Here is a 21,003-nt window from a genome sequence, read left to right as displayed (position 1 = left end):
GTGCCTAAATGAACTTGTGATTAAAATTCCAGTCAATTTGGAGAAAATTTAGATGCGCTCCAAATCAATTTGTCGGAATTTATCGGAAACACCTGTACATACTAGTTCATTTAATTCTACGAGCGTTAGTCGAACTCGATTTTATTATTGTAGCAAATTTTAACATAGTATGGTTAAAGTTTGTGCTTCGAGGTTCTAGAAAATAACTATTTTTGGGAAATGCTCTCTCTAATAAAGCATATCTGTATGAAAATTTTGGATTTTCAATTTCCAGGACATTAAGAGGAAAATAACCATCATCGTTCGATGAATTATCAAAAAAAAAAAAATTTTGCTCAAAATCGAAGCAATTTACATGAAAATATATCATTGCATTGTACTTGCTATCTGTAATGCAATGATAGATTTTCAACCGGATCGCTTGAAATTTGATCGAAAAAACTAGGTTGTAGTCTTCGATGATTGTTGGTGATTGAATAATAGATTCTTGAGCCTTTGAAAATAAATTGTAAAAAAATATTAATAAGGAAACACTTTTTTAAATCCGCTCAAAAGCACCACCCTGAGAAGTGTAAAAATTAACACGTTAGCACTGCTTTTTTCAGTTGATGACGATGATTGTTTTCAAATCGCCCTGAATAATCAATGAAATGCGATCGCAACAATCATCACTCGGAATTGAAAAGCAATGCAAACTTGATCAATTTATTCGTTCGTCGGTACATGTGTCATGCACGATTTAACTGTCATCGAATTGTAATGCGTTGACTAGTATTTAAAAGTATGTTCGACACACTTTAACAGGAAAGAATTTGATTTCATATAGTTTTGATAGGGTTCTATCCCGTTAGGTCGAAAACCGGTAAGCCGAAAGAGTCGTTAGGCCGAAAGGGTCATTAGGCCGGAAATGGCCGATAGTTCTTATAAACCATACGGTCGAAAGGGTAACCAACAGGAATAGGTTTAGGATAATTTGGAATAACTAGAAGCCGCCGAATGAATTTTTCAGTTCGAATGGATTGCTTCTTGTTAGATCAGATTAATTTGTATTACATAGAATCCCACAATATACGCTGTAACATATAACTTCCATTAAAAGAAGGAAAAAACATTGATGAATGTGTTAGCCATTTGAAACAACAGTAAACGATCAAATGTTATTTCGGTCTAGCGATCCTTTCGGCCTAACGGCATTCGGCCTATTGGCTTTCGGCCTAACGACCTGTACCCGATAATAGCAAGTGGTTTGGATTTTCCTCATGATGGATCTTTAAAATCGTGAAATAGGCCCAGAAATACACTTTCAACTAGAAGCATACTCAAATCTTTGCTAAATGAGCTGAAGATTTGATCAGATATTGTACTTAGCATAAGAATACTGCTTGACCGATAAATTACTAGAAATTTATGGTTTAATTTAACTTCGTGGTCGGATCGTTTGGATTTTGTCAGACAAACAGTCATTTAGTTGATTAGTTATTTTAAAATTTCCGGTAAAATAAAATAATATTTGAACCGTCATATTAAATCATCCTCCAGAGCAGGTCATTTGGCCACAATCCGTATGGCCGAAAATAAATAAATGCAATAAACCACAGTATATGTAATATAAATTAGTTCCGAAGCTTTATTGCATAAAAAAGATTATTAGAAAAAAGGACATTTCATCAATTACTAGTATTGAAAACGCACAAACCCCTCTACCGGCAGCTGCATTTTTTACCACAAGAAAAAAAAAATCAAATCGCGATAACTTTTTTGTTTCTCGGTATTTTTGCACCATTTTTTTTTTCAATAGTTATCAAAGATTTCTTCTTGATCAAGAATCCGATTCGATATTTATGATCGGTGATCTGATTTTAAAGATATTCCAATGTCCCTTGGGGGACCGACATTTTTCACATAAAATGTCTTAGGCGGCCATTTTGTTTTTCGTCAACTTATCGAAAAAAAAAGTGGGCTGTATGATGCCATGTAATAAGGAGCTACTCTGATTGGTTCAGTACTCTTAGAAATGTCTGAAAATTACGATATGAGGTTTTTTGAAGTTTTCAAGATCTTTATTTTATCAGTGTGGTACCAGAAACATTTGCTCATTACTCAAAGACGGCTGCACCAAACTGCTTTTAATTTGCGCAACATGCTTTCATTAACGCATTGTTCCGAAGAGTGAATATTTGAATACGATAAAAAATTTCTAGCCTGAGATATATATGTGGGTTATGGATACGCGTCGGTCCCCCAAGGAATTTCTTAATATCTTTAGATTCAGATGACCAATGATCAATGTTGACACAGATTATAAAACTAAAAGAGTTTTTTTAGAACTTGTGAAAAAAATGTGCAATAATACCGAGAAACAAAAAAGTTATCGCGATTTGAATTTTTTCTTGCGGTAAAAATTGAAGCAGCCGTTAGAGGGAGGTTAGCCCCTCTTCAGTTCACATAAAGTTCATTTCAGTTACTTAAATAGAATGATGTCTACCATAAAGTAGGGAAAAAGTTTGATTGGAACTTGTTTTGAGCTTTTCAGTTGTTGATAAGTACATGAGTGACTTTAGCGAGAATCATGTTCTGTAAGAATTCGTTAGATTCTCTTATTCAGCTATATAGTTCCATTGGAACTCTAAATCTACTAGAAGTTTACTGCTTAAGTGGAATTCGAACTTTTGGTTGCTTGGGGAGGCCTATTCTCATATGAAAATGTTATGATATAGGTATCACGTCAGTATTAACTTTGAAGGCAGATGCTGAAAGAAACACGTGTGTTTAGAAGAAGATGCGCAAGAGGAACGTAGGAAAGTACAGTGCGCCATTAAGATCGGTCCAGAAACAACCAAGGCATGGCCATTTCCCCGGTCGTACATTTTTTTTCCATAGCTCATCATGAATAATCCTATTGTAGATTGAAAATGAGTCTTGGATAGGTGTGGCCACTCATGGCACCGTCAAGTGCCCCGGGGAGCCTTGCATAGGGGACATTTCGATTTTGACATCAAATACTCGGTTTTGACATCTTAATACTTGGCACACCAATCGCTTCAGAATTTCATATTCTATCTCCATGTGCAGTAAAATGTTGAATTTTCAACTGAATCATTTGCTATAAACACGTCCAAATTTTACTGGATAATGCATGCTTCCGGAAAACCGGATTATCACCGGTATTCGGTGATCACAGATCATCTCCGTGGATACACCTCAAAACTAGATTAGATGACTCGTCCAGAACTTTTTAAAGAACTAAATTCGGTCAATATCTAACAAAGTTACAGCATTCCGAAGTTGGCCTAATTTTTGCCCGTCCCAGTTATTTTGAAAATCCCCTGTATGTTGTAAAAGAACAGTCTTTCATCAAAGAAGGCTAAATCTCCTAATGTAAATGCAAGTAGGAGTAATATAAACAATCGTTATATCAATATTTGACTTAATGACTTAAAGAAGGCAAAATTCCCAATAAAAAAAGCGAATGTAATGCCATTAGTAAAAATCTATAAACTAAAAAGTCCAATGATACATAAACTTGTGAACCCTACACATCAGGGTTGTAGAAATTTGATTAATTTTAAGTTCATAATTCGGCCAGATGGCATTCAGCCAAATTGCGTACAGCCTTATGCCTGTCGTTTGGCAGAACGCCATTTGATCAAATGGCATTCGGCCTAATGGCCCTACACCGGAAATAACTACTGAACTGTCAAATTTTGACTGAAAGTTGAAGGAATCAGCGAAATGGTTTACAGCTGTTCTGTATCCAGAATTACACGAGTTAGAAATAATTACAGCTGTTTAGATTATTATAGTTGTACAATTTTGAACTAAGCGAACATGCAGTCCAATGAGCAATTTTTCCGTTGAAATCACTTTTTCCAACTATCTTAGGTACAGTTAAAAGTTGTACCCATCACGGGTAGAAATCAGAATCCAAAAACAAGATTATGACTCATGATATCATGATTCCAGCGTGTTTTCATCTTATGAAAATACACCAACGAATGAGCTGAAGCAAATTGCCCCGCTTTATGTTTTCACCAACCCCCCCACGCAGTGACAAATAACGCAATTTTCACGTACCTACTTGCAACGTAAACAATGGGGCCATCCACCGCTGCCGGCACGATTTTTCACTATGGCAGATCGGAATTTTGTTTCGTCGTTGACGGACGCAAAACAGCGAATGGCATGAAATGAAATAAGGGCGAATCGGATATTTTCGTCTTCCAATGGAAATAAATTTAATAAAATCATCAAGTTTAAGCACCAAATGAACTTAAGAGCGCACCAATTCGTTCGGTGAAAAGATTAAATGACCTGTTAGTGCTTTATTTTGCGGGAAAGTCATCCATAAGAAATTACTAAGTTGCAATCAAATAAGCCTATGAACTAATGTACGATGACGTCACGCTGCAACTTCCAGCGAGAGGAAAACGAGGAAAACCTTTACTGCATACAGAAAAATGTATAAAAATATGTGTATACAGAAAAATAAACGATTTCGTTGCACATCAATCTACGCATTGTTCATCCGGTAAACATTCGTGTTGATGCGGATGTCATTTTATGTAAACATATTCAGATCGGAAAAAAACGACAAGAAAAGAAGACCGTGGATTAGTCCATTGGATGAACTACCCAGCCAAAGACAAATTAAAGACCTCCATGTCCCTTGCAGTTGCCCAAAATTTAATGGTTCATAAGGTAATCTAGAATGCCGTGAAAAGTGCACTGCGATTTGTCAAACTTGGGTACCTTTTGCACAACCGAGGGACCAAATGCAGTACTAGAAGTGGTACCCAGTCTGAGCCCGAGTGATCAAGCTTTTCAAAAGCGGTAATGGCCGCCAAAAGTTAGCTCACTTTCTGGTAGGGATCCAACACATTGACGTTTGGTTTGGGTCCGGTCAATTGTTTTGCCCATCGGGTTGATAAATTCACTCGGTCCAAGAATTTTGACAATTTAGCGGGTCACGCTTCTCAATAGTTGTTTCTGCGCTCGTGTACATACATGTTACATGTCACCAACACTACCTAAAAATTGCTGGTGGAAAATATAAACAAAGATCAGCTGTTCCCAGCAAAATCAAACAGCAATATTTTCCACCAGCAAATTTGCGAATGTGTTCGTGACACCGCTCGGCAAGAGCTCAATGCTCCCCACGTGTTTTGGTAAAGTGTCATAATTCACGGAGTGAGTATATTTGGTGCACCGGTGGATAAGTCCATACCAAGCGACCCATGTCAAACGTCAGATTACTGGATCACTTTTTTATAGAAGTGGGCTAATTTTTGGTGATATTGGCGCTCGTATAAAGCTGGATAGTTCATCCAATAAGCTTATCTGATTGAAACTTAGATATCAGGGGGTGAGTATGAGAAAAAAGTGTTCAAATCCGACAAAGAAAATGTACTGCGAGTCAATAGCTGTAAATGCTCTCAGATTGATTTCAAGCTTATCCAGCCTTTTAAAAGCGCTTCCGCAAATAGACTCGCTTTCTAGTAGGGATCGGTCGATTTGACAATTGGCTTGAGTCGTTTTACATTGAGCGGACCCAAGCCAAACCTTAAATCGACCAATCCCTACCAGAAAGCAAGCCTGTTGGCGGCAGCCATTAGCGCTCGTAAAAAGCTGGATAACTACAGTAAATTTTTCATAAATTAATAATCCTCGTAAATATCTAAGGGATGATTCAAATATTACGTAACGAAGAAATTTGCCAATTTAAATTCCCTCCCTCCCTGGAGTAACAGATTTTGTATGGAAGATTTCAATTTATTGTATGGACCGTTACACTACAAAAGACCCCTTCCCTCCCCCTGTTGTGTTACGTAATATGTGAACGATCCCTAACAAACTAGTCTTGGTTTGAATTGCCAAGTGGTCAAAACATAATTTTGTAAACAAAGGATTGGTTATTATAAGCAACTTTACAGCATGCAGACCACATCACACCACTATCCAAAACTCGCTCGTGGGCCATACAAAATCTTCCCGATAGCCTTACAAATCCTTTCAGAGAATCGTTATTTGGTGATCACTCGTTTATAATGATATTACAAATGCCAAACAAAAATTGTAAAACTTTTTTTATGTCCATCAGCATAATTCTAGTTTACGCCCTATTTTGAGAACACTCCATGATTTCATTGAGTTTGACAGTACCACGGACCAAAATTTTTCGGTACACTGAAGTTGTAATACAGCTGTCATGATGCTTCACACTGTTACGCTTATGAAGAATCATGATTATGACTCCAGGAACCAAGATTTGTGATCCTGGTATTATGACCTAACCAATTTATGAATTTCATGATTTAGAAATCATGATTTAAGGATCAGATTGTGCTCATACATGGCCTTCATTTATGTACGTGTAAGACCTTTTGGCGACATCTTATACGGAAATAGTGATTACGTTAAATGTACAACAGCTGACATGTCTTATATTTGCCCTTTAAGGCCCAATGAATCCAAATCCCGCTTATTGGATAGTGAATACTTGGGTTTCTATGCTGCAAATCTCTACCTGAAATAAGTATAACATTCTATAAAATTGTGTTCAAGATATAAACATCCAAAGTTTCTGATTTTTTTTAGTTTTGCTTTATATTTTAGTAAATTTGAATTGAATTTTCTTTTCAAAACAGCTAAAAAATCAAAAACCCATGCATATGCCACGTAGTTATTATGATTTTATTTTGTAGTCAATGTGACCTACAGGCATAGAAAACATCACTTTTGTTTGGGACATGCAGAAGGTTAAGAACGAAATTAGAGGGTAGAAGAGTTAAAGCATTTTATATTTAAAGTGAAGATGAATCGAAGGCAAATCTCAAATTTTAAATAGCCCAAATCAAGCGTGTGCTAGCATAAGGGCGTAAGTCGCATGCTCGATTTCTCTTCATGGATTCTCTCTGATGCTGTGAAGAAAGGTGACAAGATGCAAGCTTGTAATCACTATTTCATTTCAGACCGCTTGGCAGCGATGCGATCTTACGTCCAGAGGTGAAAAAATTCTAACAAACTTGTATTTTGTCACTTTTATTCACCAAAGAGAGACTTACGCCCTTATTCTAGCACACGCTTGAAATATGAAGAACCAGATATCCGTTTCGCTGGTGGTGACCAATCGATCAATTTTTTTAGCCTGATCGGTTGTCTGGTTCTTCAGATTTGTGATCTTGCAAATTTGAGGTTGGCTTTGATTTAAGTATCAAAATCCCAAACCTACTCTAGAAACCCTTCCTCTATTTTGTTAAGAATTGCATTATCAATTCGAACGTGATGTGAAATGAATAGAAAATGAGATTTATAATGGAAATAAGCTCATAACATAATGTTTTTCCAATTTGAATTTCTATTAATGAATCAACTTCTTTGGAAATTGATATTCTCATAGAAGCAACTAATAAATGATGCTAACCAACACAAGCACCATGAATATAGTGATAAAATACCGGTAAAACTACCGGTCGTTTGTTACGTGAGCAGGTCAACGTACACCACACGGTTTGTTATCGGTGTCTGTCTATCTATCTAGTTAGCAGGTCATTGTGTTTATTTTGTTTTTGTTTTTTTCATTCTGTGACAGCAAGTGAATGGAATTGTGTCTCTGTAATTAGCTGCACTTGAAAATCAATATTTGCTGGAGATGCTCAGCGTATAGATAGTCGAGACTGTCTGAGACTAGAGGAGACTCCTATTGCAAACTACAAAACGGAGGTAAATATAAACTGTCTCCAGATTAGCACAATTGAAGGTACCGTCAATCGGGGTAACACTGATCGAAATAACCCCTTCTTGTTAAAAGTTTGAATCAACATTTTTGTTAAAACCATTTTTATTGCATGAATGTAGCTTTTCTTTCTTATTTTCTTCTTCTTGGCATTACATCTCCACTGAGACAGAGCCTGCTTCTCAGCTTAGTGTTTTTAGGAGCACTTCCGCAGTTATTATCTGAGAGTTTTCTTCGCCAGAGTTGCCATTTTCGCATTCGTATATCGTGTGGCAAGTACGATGATACTCTATTCCCAGGAAATTCAAGGAAATTTCTATTATGAAAAGATCCTGAACCGACTAAAAATCGGCATGGGTTTGCCTTGAAGGGCTTCCTTAGCCAAGGAAAGGACAATCAAGAGTGGATGTTCAGGACGAATTCCTGGGAAAATCGCTGGAGGAATCTTTGAGGTACTCTGAAGATGTTTTTGATTATATTCTTGAACAAAGTCTTGGAAATTCCATGAAACTTGTCCTTGAGGTATCTACGAAAATATCAAAGGCGACTCGTAATCTCACGTTTTACTTGTTCGAAGAAACCTACTAATATCACAGTTAAATGGATATTTTAAGTGAGCTTAGTTGGCTCTATCCGCAATCAATATGCTTGACGCCATTATGACATCATAGCTGTTCTGTTAAACACACAAAACTACTATGGCGCAACTTTTCATTGCGACTGCTTTGGTTATTTAAACCATTTATAGTGTAATTAGTAAATGACGCAAAATCATATAGGAATATTGCACTTTCCGTTCACGTGGCTTTATTTTTTTAAGTGCAACGGTTATGATCGTTGCGTCTTTACTTCTGACGCTTGATTTGACTGTGACGTCTTCGAGTTATACAACCAGGACCGACCTTACCCTTGAAATTTCCAGCATCACGTTGTATACTTAACGAATGCATTTTAGGCTGCTCTAATCGCAACTGGACAGTTTACCGATCTGTCGTCATTATCATCTACAAACGTGTAAACATCACGAGTAAGTTTACTAACATCCAAACGACATCAACCAACTAATGTTCCCTGATTCACATTGATTGACCCTCGTTCACCCTTAAATTGCAAATTAGAATTACCTCTGAAGCGCTTTTCCCACCTACCGACATCTTCCCAGTTCGACTCTTTGTTCATCCGACTGTCCGTCATCAACCAACGCCAACGTCGTTGCAATTTATTTGTGAAATATATGTGATAACGAATTTCAAACGAATTACTCTCCCTCATCGTATTGCCTGCCTCCGATGATGGTGTGATGGCTTGTCGTAAACTTGGCTACATGAAAATCCGGGCGCTTGTAAATTGATATTGTATGGCACTGCAGCCCAAGAATGTACACGAAATCAATGATCCAACCAACCCCGACAATCCATCCATCTATCCGACCGGTGGCACAGTGGTTTGGAGGTAGCCAAAACCTTGGAAATCAAGGTTGTTTGCCCTGAACTATGATATTTTTCACGCTTCCCCAACCAACAATTGTGTGGTAAACAAAAATCCAGATTATTTATTGTAATGATCGACTGGATGGAGCATGTGGAGGAGTTGCTATCATCATTCATAGGCGTATAAAACATCAACTTTTTTCGCCATTTGAAACCAAAGTTTTGCGTGTTTCTGTTGAAATACAGCTTGGAAAATATGCTTTCATAGCTGCCCATTTGCCTTTTCAATACACTGGGCAGCAAGTCAATTTGCCTCGAACTGACTTGTGGAAATTGATACGCAATAAGCCGTTTTTTTCGTTATTAGTGACTTTAATGCCAAACATCGCTCATGGAATAATTAGCAAAGTAATTTCAACGGCAGAATTTTATTTGATGAGTGCTCTTCAGGATATTTTTAAATTCAATAACCCGATAGCCTTACTTCTTTTTCCTTTTCTAGAATATCCCATGAAGAAATTATCCATCCTATCAGTTCTACTTTCAATTTTTCACGTGTAGACTGGAAATTATTAAAGATTAAATATTATAATGTTTTATTATGAAACAAAAAATAATTTCAAATATATAAATTAAGCAAAACTGCAAAAATGTTTATCATTGTAAAGCAAGTTTGAGAATTTCACCGACATTTGTTCTAGCTCAAACCACATTGACAGCGGCAGCTGAAAGAGCATTGGAAGATTTGTTGAGAACTGATCTCAACTCAATTTTGACAGAATAGGCATATGGGACTGACTTGCGATTCACGTCAGTATAAGTTAATCAAAACAGCAAAATCATTCATCATTCTGAAGAAAGTTTAGCTTTTGACCGACATTTGCCGTAGATCAAACCACTGTGACAGCGGCCACCCAAGCAAACAAATAATTTGCACAGTTTTATTTGTCGATTTAAATTTCTCATATCCCTCTTGTTTCCTTTCTTCCTTCCTTCCATCGTTCGGCAGGTTTCAAATCCAACAAGGAAGCCCTCAAGTCGGTTTTCGAATCGCTCATCGTCACGACACGTGGCGTCCTCCAGTCGGTCACGTACAGAATCCTGGGCTTCCTATTTCTGACGCCGTTCAGCAAGCTGGTTAGCGGAACGCTGGAGTCGGTTACCAAGGATGGCCGATTTAAAACCGTTCGGGTAAGTGGTAATGCTTTGCTGGGGTAGAATTTTTATTCTGACTTTCCGTTCAATTCGCAGTTGTTCCTCAGGTTGACCCTGTCGATGATCATCTCCACCGATAAGTCCGAATGTGACAATGGACGCTTTGACTGTCCTACGGAGGATGAACCGACTAGTCGCTTAGTTGACTGCGTGGATACCGCTGTCCAGACTGAAGATCGCCTCGATTCTTCGGAAACTGAAGAGCTCGCAGCGGAACAATTCTTCGACTGTAAGGAAGAATCCCAGGACACTGCATCAGCGAAATTATCCACCGAGGAGTTGCGGCACAGATTACTGGATAATTCGTCGCAAGACAAAGTGTCGCAGAATAATCAACTCCCCCTCAGACTCACCGTTTACACCTGCATAGTAGGCTGTTTCGTCCAGCTATCAGCGCTCGCCTACTTGTTGAACGTGGCCGCGAGCATTCCGCCAGGGTTGGTGTTTCTGATTGCGGCGCTTGGCTACATCGGATACGTGATGATGAGGGTAAGTCATAACAAACTCGGTCGTTGATAGCGAGGTGCATCTTTTGGGGCTTGGTCCGACGCTTGTTGTTTGCGGCTCAACACGAGGTTCTTGAGTATTTCTGCGAATTGATGCTATTTCAGGAACGTGAAGCGCGAATGCAGCTTCAATGGCAATAAATTAAAGATTGGCGATCTGATAATTGACGGCGAATATGGGTTTCGATCAAGAAGTCAGTAATGGTACGGAAATTTCCTGAGGTCAGGAACTTTCAGCGGCGGTACAAATTCTGTTTTCTGCGGTGTAATGATTGCAGCTCATTGGGAAAAAATCCTTCCTTTTTTGCCAAGTTTAGGGCTTGTTTTAAAACGAACTTTTTTGAAAGGATGTTGTGAATTCAGAGAAGCATCCTTCACAGAAAGAAAAATCCATGTAAATTTCAGCGTAAAATCATGCACATGAAGGGAATGCCAGATATATCGTAAATTTAAATGACGCATCATGTAAAATTACATCAACATCATGTGAATTTATGCGAATTGTCGCGTAATCGTTTAGAGTCCATGCCAGATTACACTATGTATAGCGGAAAGTTACATGATGTTATTGTAAATTTACACGATGTGTCGTGTAAATTTGCGACATGCCTGGCATTCCCTTCATGTACATGGTTTTACGCTGAAATTTACATGCATTTTTCTTTCTGTGTTTCTTTTGTTTGTGATAGCATTCATATTCAGTGTATATTCAGCGAGACTTTCTTAGAGGTGTTTTTTCCTAAGACGATGCCCAAGGACCACCGTTAGCTTTCGCTAACGATCTCAACAAAAAATTAAAAGCACAGGTCCAATCAAGGATCGAAAAGGGATCTAGATATAAAGTAGCACTGAGGAGTACTGTTTCATTGATTTAGGAGGTTTAAAAAGCTGCCACAAACACAAATCTTTTTGTATACGCAGAGCACGAGGGTTGTTATGGCTTTTTTGTAACAATATGTGCTGCTTGGGTCTCGTAACATACGGTCCTGTTCGTGACATCCAACTTAATAAACCATATGACATGTGATTACCCCAAAATTAGCATTGCCCTCAAACGCAACTTATCACTGCTTGCTCAAACAAGCAAAGCAAAGTTTACCCTGCTGTTATTTCGCAACGACCTCGAACAAATAAGATATGCAACATACAATATCCTCCACCACTCTCTCTCGCTCTTAGACTTATGCTGGAACTTTCCCGGAGTCAGAGTGGAGGCCATTACTTTTTAACCGCTTTATAATTACATTCGCATAAATCAACCAGCCAGCGCGTGCTCTTAACCGCACTAACTACCTACACCGACCGCAAACCAAAGGACATTTAGCAAACTTTCACATTGCTTCGCATTTCCGTTGCGGTGTGGTTCTGAGCGTGTACAACTACGAATACGAATACGACGACGTCGTGTTTAGTTTTAGAAAGCGCTGGAATTGATGTCCTTCCGTAGAGCGTCCGTCTCATGGGCGGAGCCAGAGGGTAGCAAGAAGGGAAGAGGACCTGATCACACCTGGCTGTCCATAAAAAACGTTTCAAGATTGCCAAACAAGTTCTGTAAGCAAGATTTCTTTCTTGGAAAAACTCCGAGGATTTTCATCGCTATTCTTCCAGGATCTTTCCAAAAATTTTATCTTTGTACATTTCTCCACAAAAAATTTTTCTGACATTTTCTTCATAAAGTTGTATTTTTGAGAGGTTGTCTCTGGAAAATTTTCACAATCTTGTCTTATCAGATTAAGGCTCAACATCTAAGAAGATCTACAGCTATTAATGGCAGCATTTTTCTCAGAAATTCTAAGCGATAGCAATGAATGTTTTTTCAAGAGTCTTTTCTAAGGATTTTCCCTCAAGTTTTCTTGAGAAATACTGTAGATAAACTGGATTAAATTATTTCATGGATTCTGGAAATAATATAGTTTTATGCTATTCAACTTATCGTTCAATAGTTATTTTGAAATGATTAACCCTCTAATACCCAACCCCGTCTTTAGACGGGGTACACTTTGGAATTTTGTGTAATTTTTCGTAGCCCGGAAATCAAAATTATTTTATTTTTGGCTTAAACCTTGACTCATAACACGCATGTAAGAAATATTTTTTTTATGACTTTTGAAACTTTTTTGTATTTTTGAAAATTGTTTGAAAAATTGTATTCTTATATACCCTATAAATGCCCGGGGTTAATTTAACGTGTAATAAAAAAATCATACCTTTTATATTTTTCTACGATCGACCTATCACAAAAGAAGAACCTGGTGGTATCAAAATAATTTCAAACCTGTTTTTCCGTTAGTTACACGGAAAATAAAATACGCTCCGAAAAAAAATTGAAAATTTAATATTTCAAAAAGTACTGCAAAAATTTAAATTTTTATTATTGCCAAAAATCAACAACCAGAAAAGGATTCAAGAAAAAATGAAAAAAAACTAGGGATGTTCAAAAATAAAAATTATAAAAATTAAAACCAAAATTCAAAAATTCACGAATAAAATAAAATAATTGCCCAGAACGTGTTTAGAACGATTTTAGATAACGAAAAATAATATTTAAATCTAAAATAAAAATTTGGGTATTAGAGGGTTAAATGATCTAAAAGTTTTTTTTTAGATGCTCCTTTTCATGCATTTTCCTGGGAGTTTCGTCTTGATTTTTACAACATTCTCCCATAACGTGTTGCGGAAAATTCTTCAATAATTAATCCACCATTTCAAGTTATATATTTTTTTCGAGGATCGTATACAGAGTTCAACCAGATATTCCTATAAAGATACATCAGGAATAGAAATTTCTCAAAATATTGCTCTTTGGATTCCATAAAATGTTGGAGTGCTTTGTTGCAATGGTTTGTACCTCATTTATCGGAGAAGATATCTACTGAAGTAAAAACTGGAGGTTGCATGCAAATTATACCATAACACATTACCTTCAAATTTTATGTGTTACTAGTGGTCACGGCAAATTTTGTTTTGCCTGTTAGTGCGCTGTGTATGGTTGGTCCTATAGATAAGTCCCATACAAAATGACAGTTTCGTTTTGCCCAGATTTTGGACTTTTAGGTTGAATATCTAATCCTTTATTTGCATACAAACAAGTCAGAACACATAATGAACACAATGATGAAGGAGTTTTCAAAATCTGGTAACACGTAAGTAAGCCATTTCTTAACATTCGAAAATCATCCCATTTTTATTTTTACACTAGTAATCCCGGCATACTTCGTCTTGCCATCAAGTAGGCTGTTGGAAAACGCCATGATACATCCCATACGAAATGAGAGTTCCATTCGCTCTCTTGTTTCCGACTATTCTGGTTAATATTCTGTGCATTGATGATGATGATATAAGCTGCCATCTATTGTAGCAAGGTATCCACCGGTAGCAATGGCCTGTTCCAACAAAACAATTTGATCAAGATTGTATGACTATTTGTATTCAATCATACTCATGACTGAAGGGCCAAAAACGAATGGCGGATCCGTAAGCAGAGACACTTACGCGAAACCCGCAAGGGAAAAAGAATCTCCTTCCAAAAGTAAGTTCACACAAACAGTCGTACAATCAAGCCCTTGCTTGTCAGAAAGACCCAATAGATGGGAAGAAGAGCCCGCCTTTTTTCCACGAAATGTTGGCAACAGGAAGTTGACAGTTTCACTCTTCCTATCCATCTCGCTTCAATCGGGTGCCCTGATGGTCCCACCCAACCCAAAATGCATAAAAGATTGGAAATATAATCAAATAATACAATTCATCATGAAAAGATCTCACCGGTTTTTTTTTTATCCTTGTAGTATTTTTAAGCTGGTCGTCAAAACAATGTCGTCGAACTATTCCACCGTTAACTATAGAGTATTATTCATGCAAGTTACAACGGAACTGTTCAAAATTCGGAAAAAAAAACAAATTCCCACTCCTGCGATAGGGCGGTACGAAAATCGGATCCACTTGCTGGTCTTCTCGAAGCGCACTGCTCGACAATCGAAAAAAAAGGTCAGAATACTTTGCTTATGCGAAAACTTTACCCGCTTGCTGGGCTTCTCGAAGTAAAGATCGAACGGTAAAGTTGCCAAAATCAAACGGGCACTGTATCAAATTTGCAACACTCCAATTGAACACCATTGTACATGCCGAGTTTTCTAATCGTACCATCATCTTACTCATACCCGCTTCTCTTTCCCCCTTCCGAGAGATCACTCTAGTCTGTTGGTGTGGGTAAGCCTCGCAAGCAGTAATTCTCCACACGTTCACCACATCACTTTCATTACCACTACTACTGAGACCGCGTTCACTCAAACACTTATCACTTCCCCCGCGCATGCTGTCATGGATCTTTTTTTTTTTTCACATCAATTCCACTTTTTAAAATTTTAAATTATTAACTTTTTATATATTTCCCAATTGAAATTTAACTTGCACTCGCGACTTTGCTCTTTTCTACGTTCGGATATATGTTTTTCGTCGATTTTACTTTGACATTTCCACTTTTTTTCACCATTCGAACACCACGTCAAAAATGCACAACTTTCCCTCAGCCAGTGCTGCCCGGGGACCTCTTCCGGTTAATATTCTGTGCATTTCATACACACAAACACGTTCTCAAGCAATTTTGTGACATAAAAACACCACTCCATTTTTATTTATATAGACTACGTTCGAGATAGATTTGAGATTTAGTATTAAAAGTCATGCCTTTGGCCCCTAGCGAGGGGCAAAAGTTCGCGCTGAAAAAACCTACAAGGTTATAACGTGACAATGGATTATGACGACTACTGTTTTTGCATTCTTCTATCTTTATGGCCCAGGATAATCAATAAGATATTCCTGGAATTATGTCACAGGGTGCTTTTTGTATAACTGACCTTATAGCTGTTCTACAATGACTCGAGAAGAGCTTTTTATGACAGATTTATCAGTTTCAATTTCATACAGCTACAATGATGCAACCAAAAAAACATTTCACAAAAAACATGCTTTAGTAAACATTAGGTATTTGTTCTAAGAATGCCTATAGAAATTCGTCAACGAAAACTCGCAAGCATTTCATCAAGTGTTCATCCAAGAATTCCTCCAAGGATAAACCTTAGAATCCTAAGAGATCTCCCTTGAAATTCCATAAGTACTCCTCCAGATATTCATCTACAAAAACTTCTAAGAGCTTCACCAGTCGATGAAGATGAGCTGAGTCGATGAAGATGGGTTCAAAGGGTTCAAAGATATGACGTCTTAATCATGGATAACTGTGGTTTTCAAAGAGTGCATTTGTGTTGGCAACCCTATGAGATTTTAGGGTATAGAGTGATACACTTTCAATTATTTCACATTAAATATCAATTCCCACATGAAAATGTTGTATGAACGATATGTTCATAACTCTCAGATTAAATAGAGAGTTAAATTGGATACAAAATATAAAAAGATTTTTTTCGGAATTTATATGTCAAACTGGAAAAACATATTGCTTTTTTTGAAATTTGTTGACTAAATACGTTTGGGTTTCAATTACGTATTTCAGTGAGAAAGACCAAAAAACCACAAAATCGATTTGATACACCTCTAAATCTTTACTAAAATGGCTCATTTTTGGACACATAACTTGTTTTGATTAATTAGTTAGGAATTTGATGTTGCACAGAAAGTCGAAGTATTTTTTTTTTCAAAAAATGAACAGGTCTAATCACCAGTGATTCTACGAAGCATATTTTCAGGACTTTTCCGTTGAACATACTTTAAGGATAGTTCTAGTTTGTTCGTTGGAGTTCTCGAGAGAATTCTCAATGATTTTGTTTTACAATTTTTTATAGTATTTTTTTACAAGAACTTTACTTAAAAATTCAGTAGGAATTCCTCATGGGTCTCGTTTGTAATTGTTTCCAGAGCTCCTATAGCATTTTTTCGACGATATCTTAGTTAAAATTGGTCAACACTGAACACAATATACTTAAAATGCTCATGGACTGCTCCGGATTCATCCTTCAAAATATACATATGAAAAAACTCATCTAGGTAGGGTAATGTGTAATTGTCACTGGCAAGAGTTTCTGAAATTGGATCTATTTATCTAGCAGTTAGCAGTCTTTAATATTAGGAGTCCCGGGATCAAAAATCAGTTGTACCTTAAATTGCAATCAGCTATATCTCAGCCACGACTCAACCGATTTTCAAATCTGATGTTGTAATTTAGGGTTTTTCATGACCCTTGAGACCTAGAAAAATAATGCATGTGAAGCAGAAAAATATTTTGAGCATCCCTAACGAGACAGATCGTTGTATACCAAAATCATAGGTACTCTGAATGTTCATGCTAGGGGTTTGGAATGTTCGACAAAGTATTTTGGATTAAGTTGCACTACATTTTGATCCCTATGGTTATGATCTAAATAACATATAACTGAACTAGATCAGTTTTATCTCTTGGTAGGAACGTCCTAGATAAAAACTTCTTTATGCCATGTAATTTTATTATACAATTTCGACATTTTTTCGACACAAATTTGCTTGCAGAATTTTAGAGAACATGTCTGAGCAGAACTATAAATTTTTAATACACTCAAAATTTAGTGTGTACATTAAAACTATGTGTTGGTCACTGAAAAAAATAGCACATGATCACTGCAGTGATTATGATCTAGATTCTAGAGTACGATGTCGAATCACAGCTGTTGGTTGTCAAATCAAAGTGAAATTGATAGTTCGTAAGTGATACTGATAGATTTAGACCATCAGCCATCAGCTGATATGATAGATATTAAGCAACTCTGTGCGAAAGGTTTAGATGTTTATTTTCGACTAAACTGATCTGGCTCTTGTCAAGGTTTATATGAGATGCTAAAGATCTAGTTAAAATCTACCAGCACTCGTTGGCGCGATTTTTTGGTTCTTGGAAATCATTTCCATACTTGAACGAAAGGAATCACTAGTTCTCCTAATCTAGTACCACATTAGGGTGGTTCAATTAAATTTAGTTTTTAATTTAATAATTAACAACGGATAATGCCACAATATGTTAAAATAATGGTTGCAGTGGCTCATCCGAATAGAAAAAGAAGAATTTATCTAAGAATATCCACAGAGATTCATTCAAGGTTATTTTAGTATTTTTTTCAATTTTCATATTCTGGTCATTCCTCCAGAGATTTTTGCCCAACTGCTTCAAGACTTTCTTCAAGTTTTTAGGCTATACACAAGGATCTTCCTTTCGGCGACATCAAAATACTCAAAACTTTTTACAACACCTGCAATTAATCTTCCAATGATGCTCACAAATTATTTTAGTATATTTTTCTGGAATTTCTCTAGAGAGTCTTCTAAGGTTTTCTACATCTCTTTTGGGAGTTTTTCCTTATATTTCTGCTGAATATTTACTAGGTTCTTCTAGATTTTCTTCGGAAATTTCATTGAACATATTTGTAAAGATTTTTTAGAAACGCAAACTTGTTAAACTTCCTTCGATTTTTCTTCAGCTATTCCTTAAAAAATATGCAGCTAATCTGCTTCAGAGTTCTGTACAGAGCGAGCTTCTTAGCTAATTGTTATATGAGCACTTGCACAGTTGTGTACTGAAAGTTTGAAGTTTTTGGAAGGCGGTATAGTTTACATTGAAGACATCGAAGCCAGTGAAGTCGTTGATACCAGACCCATCAATGAAGTGTCGCATGTTGAAGTTGATCTGGGATTCCATTAATAGTTTGTTTCAAGATCGTATTCAACAGAGAAACTGTCATTGATAAAACATACACATGTAGTGTTATAACACTTATTTCAGATGAATTGAGATAATTCAACTTTTTTGATTCAGCATTCCTTCGATTGATTGATTGATTGATTGTGTATTTACGACACTTTACACCTGAGTGCATTCGTGTCGGATTCCTTCGATGGAATTCGATAACGAACATGTTGCTTACTGCACGCACACTTAAGTACTCTTAGTAAGAGTTCAATTAATCGGTTTTATAGTTAAACACTTGCCAACACTCCCAGGGTCTCTATATAACGCACACACGAAAAATGGGCAAAATGTCAAAAAGGGTATTTATGTTGGGAAATTGATGCATAACGTCTTTGTCAATACTGGTTACGCCCATGATCCGCCGTGTCTGCTTTTAGAACTCGGGTCGAGTTCAAGCCCCAGTTTGGCGATTGTGAGACACGTGCTTATGCCGCTCTTAGAACTGTGTTCCAATTGATAGCCCCATGTCATGCATGCTTCTACTTTAATTAAACATGGCACATTTATTCGATTCTAATTTTTGCCCCCTTACATTGCAGATCACGTTCAACCAATGCTCCCCGGCGGAACCGATGCACACAAAAGCCCCTGTAGAACCTCCCCGCAAAAAGTCAACCGCAACCAAAGGAATTCATCCCATTTTGGCCGCGGTAAGCAAACAAGTGTCTACGGTGCTGCAGAGCAAGCAGATGATGATGGTCCCCGTCAGTAATGGCAGCCGGATGAGCCGTTGCGACATTCCACCCAGAAGCAGAAGCAGGCCTTCTGCTCCGAGGCTGCTTTGCACGGATGATAAAACCATCAGCAAAATAAAACTCCTCTAGGAGAAGGTGGGGAGTGCCCGAAAAAATGCTAACAAGGCTTCCATCGGCTTCGAGATGGGAGACACTTTCAATGCCAAAAACTCGGAAACCATCACGCGAAAGGAAGTGGAGGCAACTCTCCGTATCCAATCAGCTATCATCACACTAGGAACATACTGTGGCACACGGACCGAACATGAAACCAATATTGAATCGTATGGAAGTGGGGCCCTTTTTCCCATCGTACTGCAACCGTAATGTGACATTAGAGACCCCTTGTATCCCTCCCGATCGGCCTGGAAGTGTAATTCAGTGGAAAAATTGTCATGTAGAAAATAATATCATAAATCGAACCCCTCACACTTTCCTCCACACCGGCCTCAATTCGCGTCCAACCGAACTGATTGGATGCACGTTTGTTGAATAAAAAATGGCTCCCAGGAAAAAAAAAAACAATTCTCACACCCCTCACAGACATGGAGTGCATAGTGACGAGGGTCATTCGGGGCCTCCCTCAAAAGTCATGCAATCATGCATATACACGGCATGCAAACAGGCCGGAGACAATGTAAATCGATAGACTTTTATATGCGCCGATCGCAATTGGATTTGTTTGTTTTGGATTGTCCTTTTCATTGTCACTCAAACCATCCCTGTTTGGGCACGGTTGGAGATCATGTCGGGGATCACTAACAGAAGGGGGCGATGATAGGTGTTTGGATGATATCTGTCACAGGTTTGTTTTGGATGTCTTCATTCCGAATTTGGATTGAAATGTGCACGTGATGTAATATATAATACGTAGATAAATGCCCTTGTGATGCACATTGATAGTAAGAAGACTCAGTGGAACGATGGTTTTACATATTTTGTCGAATATATTATGATTTAATTATTATACGCTATGCTTCAAAAATACAGTAAAATATACACTATTTATGTAAGTATTCGTTGAACTAGATTACATCGTTTTATTATTTACCCGAAAAGCTTGTTTAACATAAACATTTTTGCTTAAATTGCGTAATGACCATTGGCGTAGGAACAAAGGGGGGCCGGGGGGGGGGGGCTCCAGAATCATCCAGGCAAACTCCCCCCCCCCCCCTCACACACATGATTTTTGATGATAATAAAAATAAAAAACATAATTTAATACGAAGCAAAATTTTCTGAATCAATGTACATCACTCTTGTTATTGACAAAAATCTCTTTATTTTTCTCTTTATATTTTATGTTGTACAACTATAATAGTGAGAATACCTAGCTTGTCTTACACAACATCATCGTGGCAATTCTGACGGACATTATACTGTCGTGAATCGCAAGTCAATCCCATCAGCATTTTCGTCAAAGTTGAGTTGAGTTCAGTTTTCAACACATCTTCCAATGTTCTTTCAGTTGTACTAATGAGTTAATAAGATTTGTTCGCAAAAAATAGGAAAAATCAGCAAGTCAAAGTTGTCTCGTAATGAAAAGTAGCTGCATATCAGTCCCACTACAGATTTTCGCATCGTTTAAGACAAAAACGAATCGTGTTTTGTTCATCTTTATAATTTTCTCGGATAGATATCAGATATAACAGTTTCATTAAGA

At 37.4% G+C, this 21,003-nt stretch overlaps 1 protein-coding gene across 1 annotated transcript in view; it reads left to right on the top strand.

Moving 5' to 3' along the window:
* LOC5578050 overlaps nucleotides 1-20,370 on the top strand; it is a 28,326-nt gene extending 7,956 nt beyond the window's left edge. Inside the window, exons 2-4 of the mRNA XM_001663622.2 lie at nucleotides 10,172-10,353; nucleotides 10,414-10,866; nucleotides 19,146-20,370. Coding sequence (XP_001663672.1) covers nucleotides 10,172-10,353; nucleotides 10,414-10,866; nucleotides 19,146-19,430 — 920 coding nt within the window. The 3' untranslated portion in view covers nucleotides 19,431-20,370. The remainder of the gene's footprint in view (nucleotides 1-10,171; nucleotides 10,354-10,413; nucleotides 10,867-19,145) is intronic.
* Nucleotides 20,371-21,003: the final 633 nt, after the last annotated feature.

This window comes from Aedes aegypti, chromosome 2, assembly GCF_002204515.2.
Source record: "Aedes aegypti strain LVP_AGWG chromosome 2, AaegL5.0 Primary Assembly, whole genome shotgun sequence".
Taxonomy (NCBI): domain Eukaryota; kingdom Metazoa; phylum Arthropoda; class Insecta; order Diptera; family Culicidae; genus Aedes; species Aedes aegypti.
The sequence above is the reverse complement of the archived record's forward strand: the minus strand, read 5'-3'. Positions and strand labels throughout refer to the sequence as shown.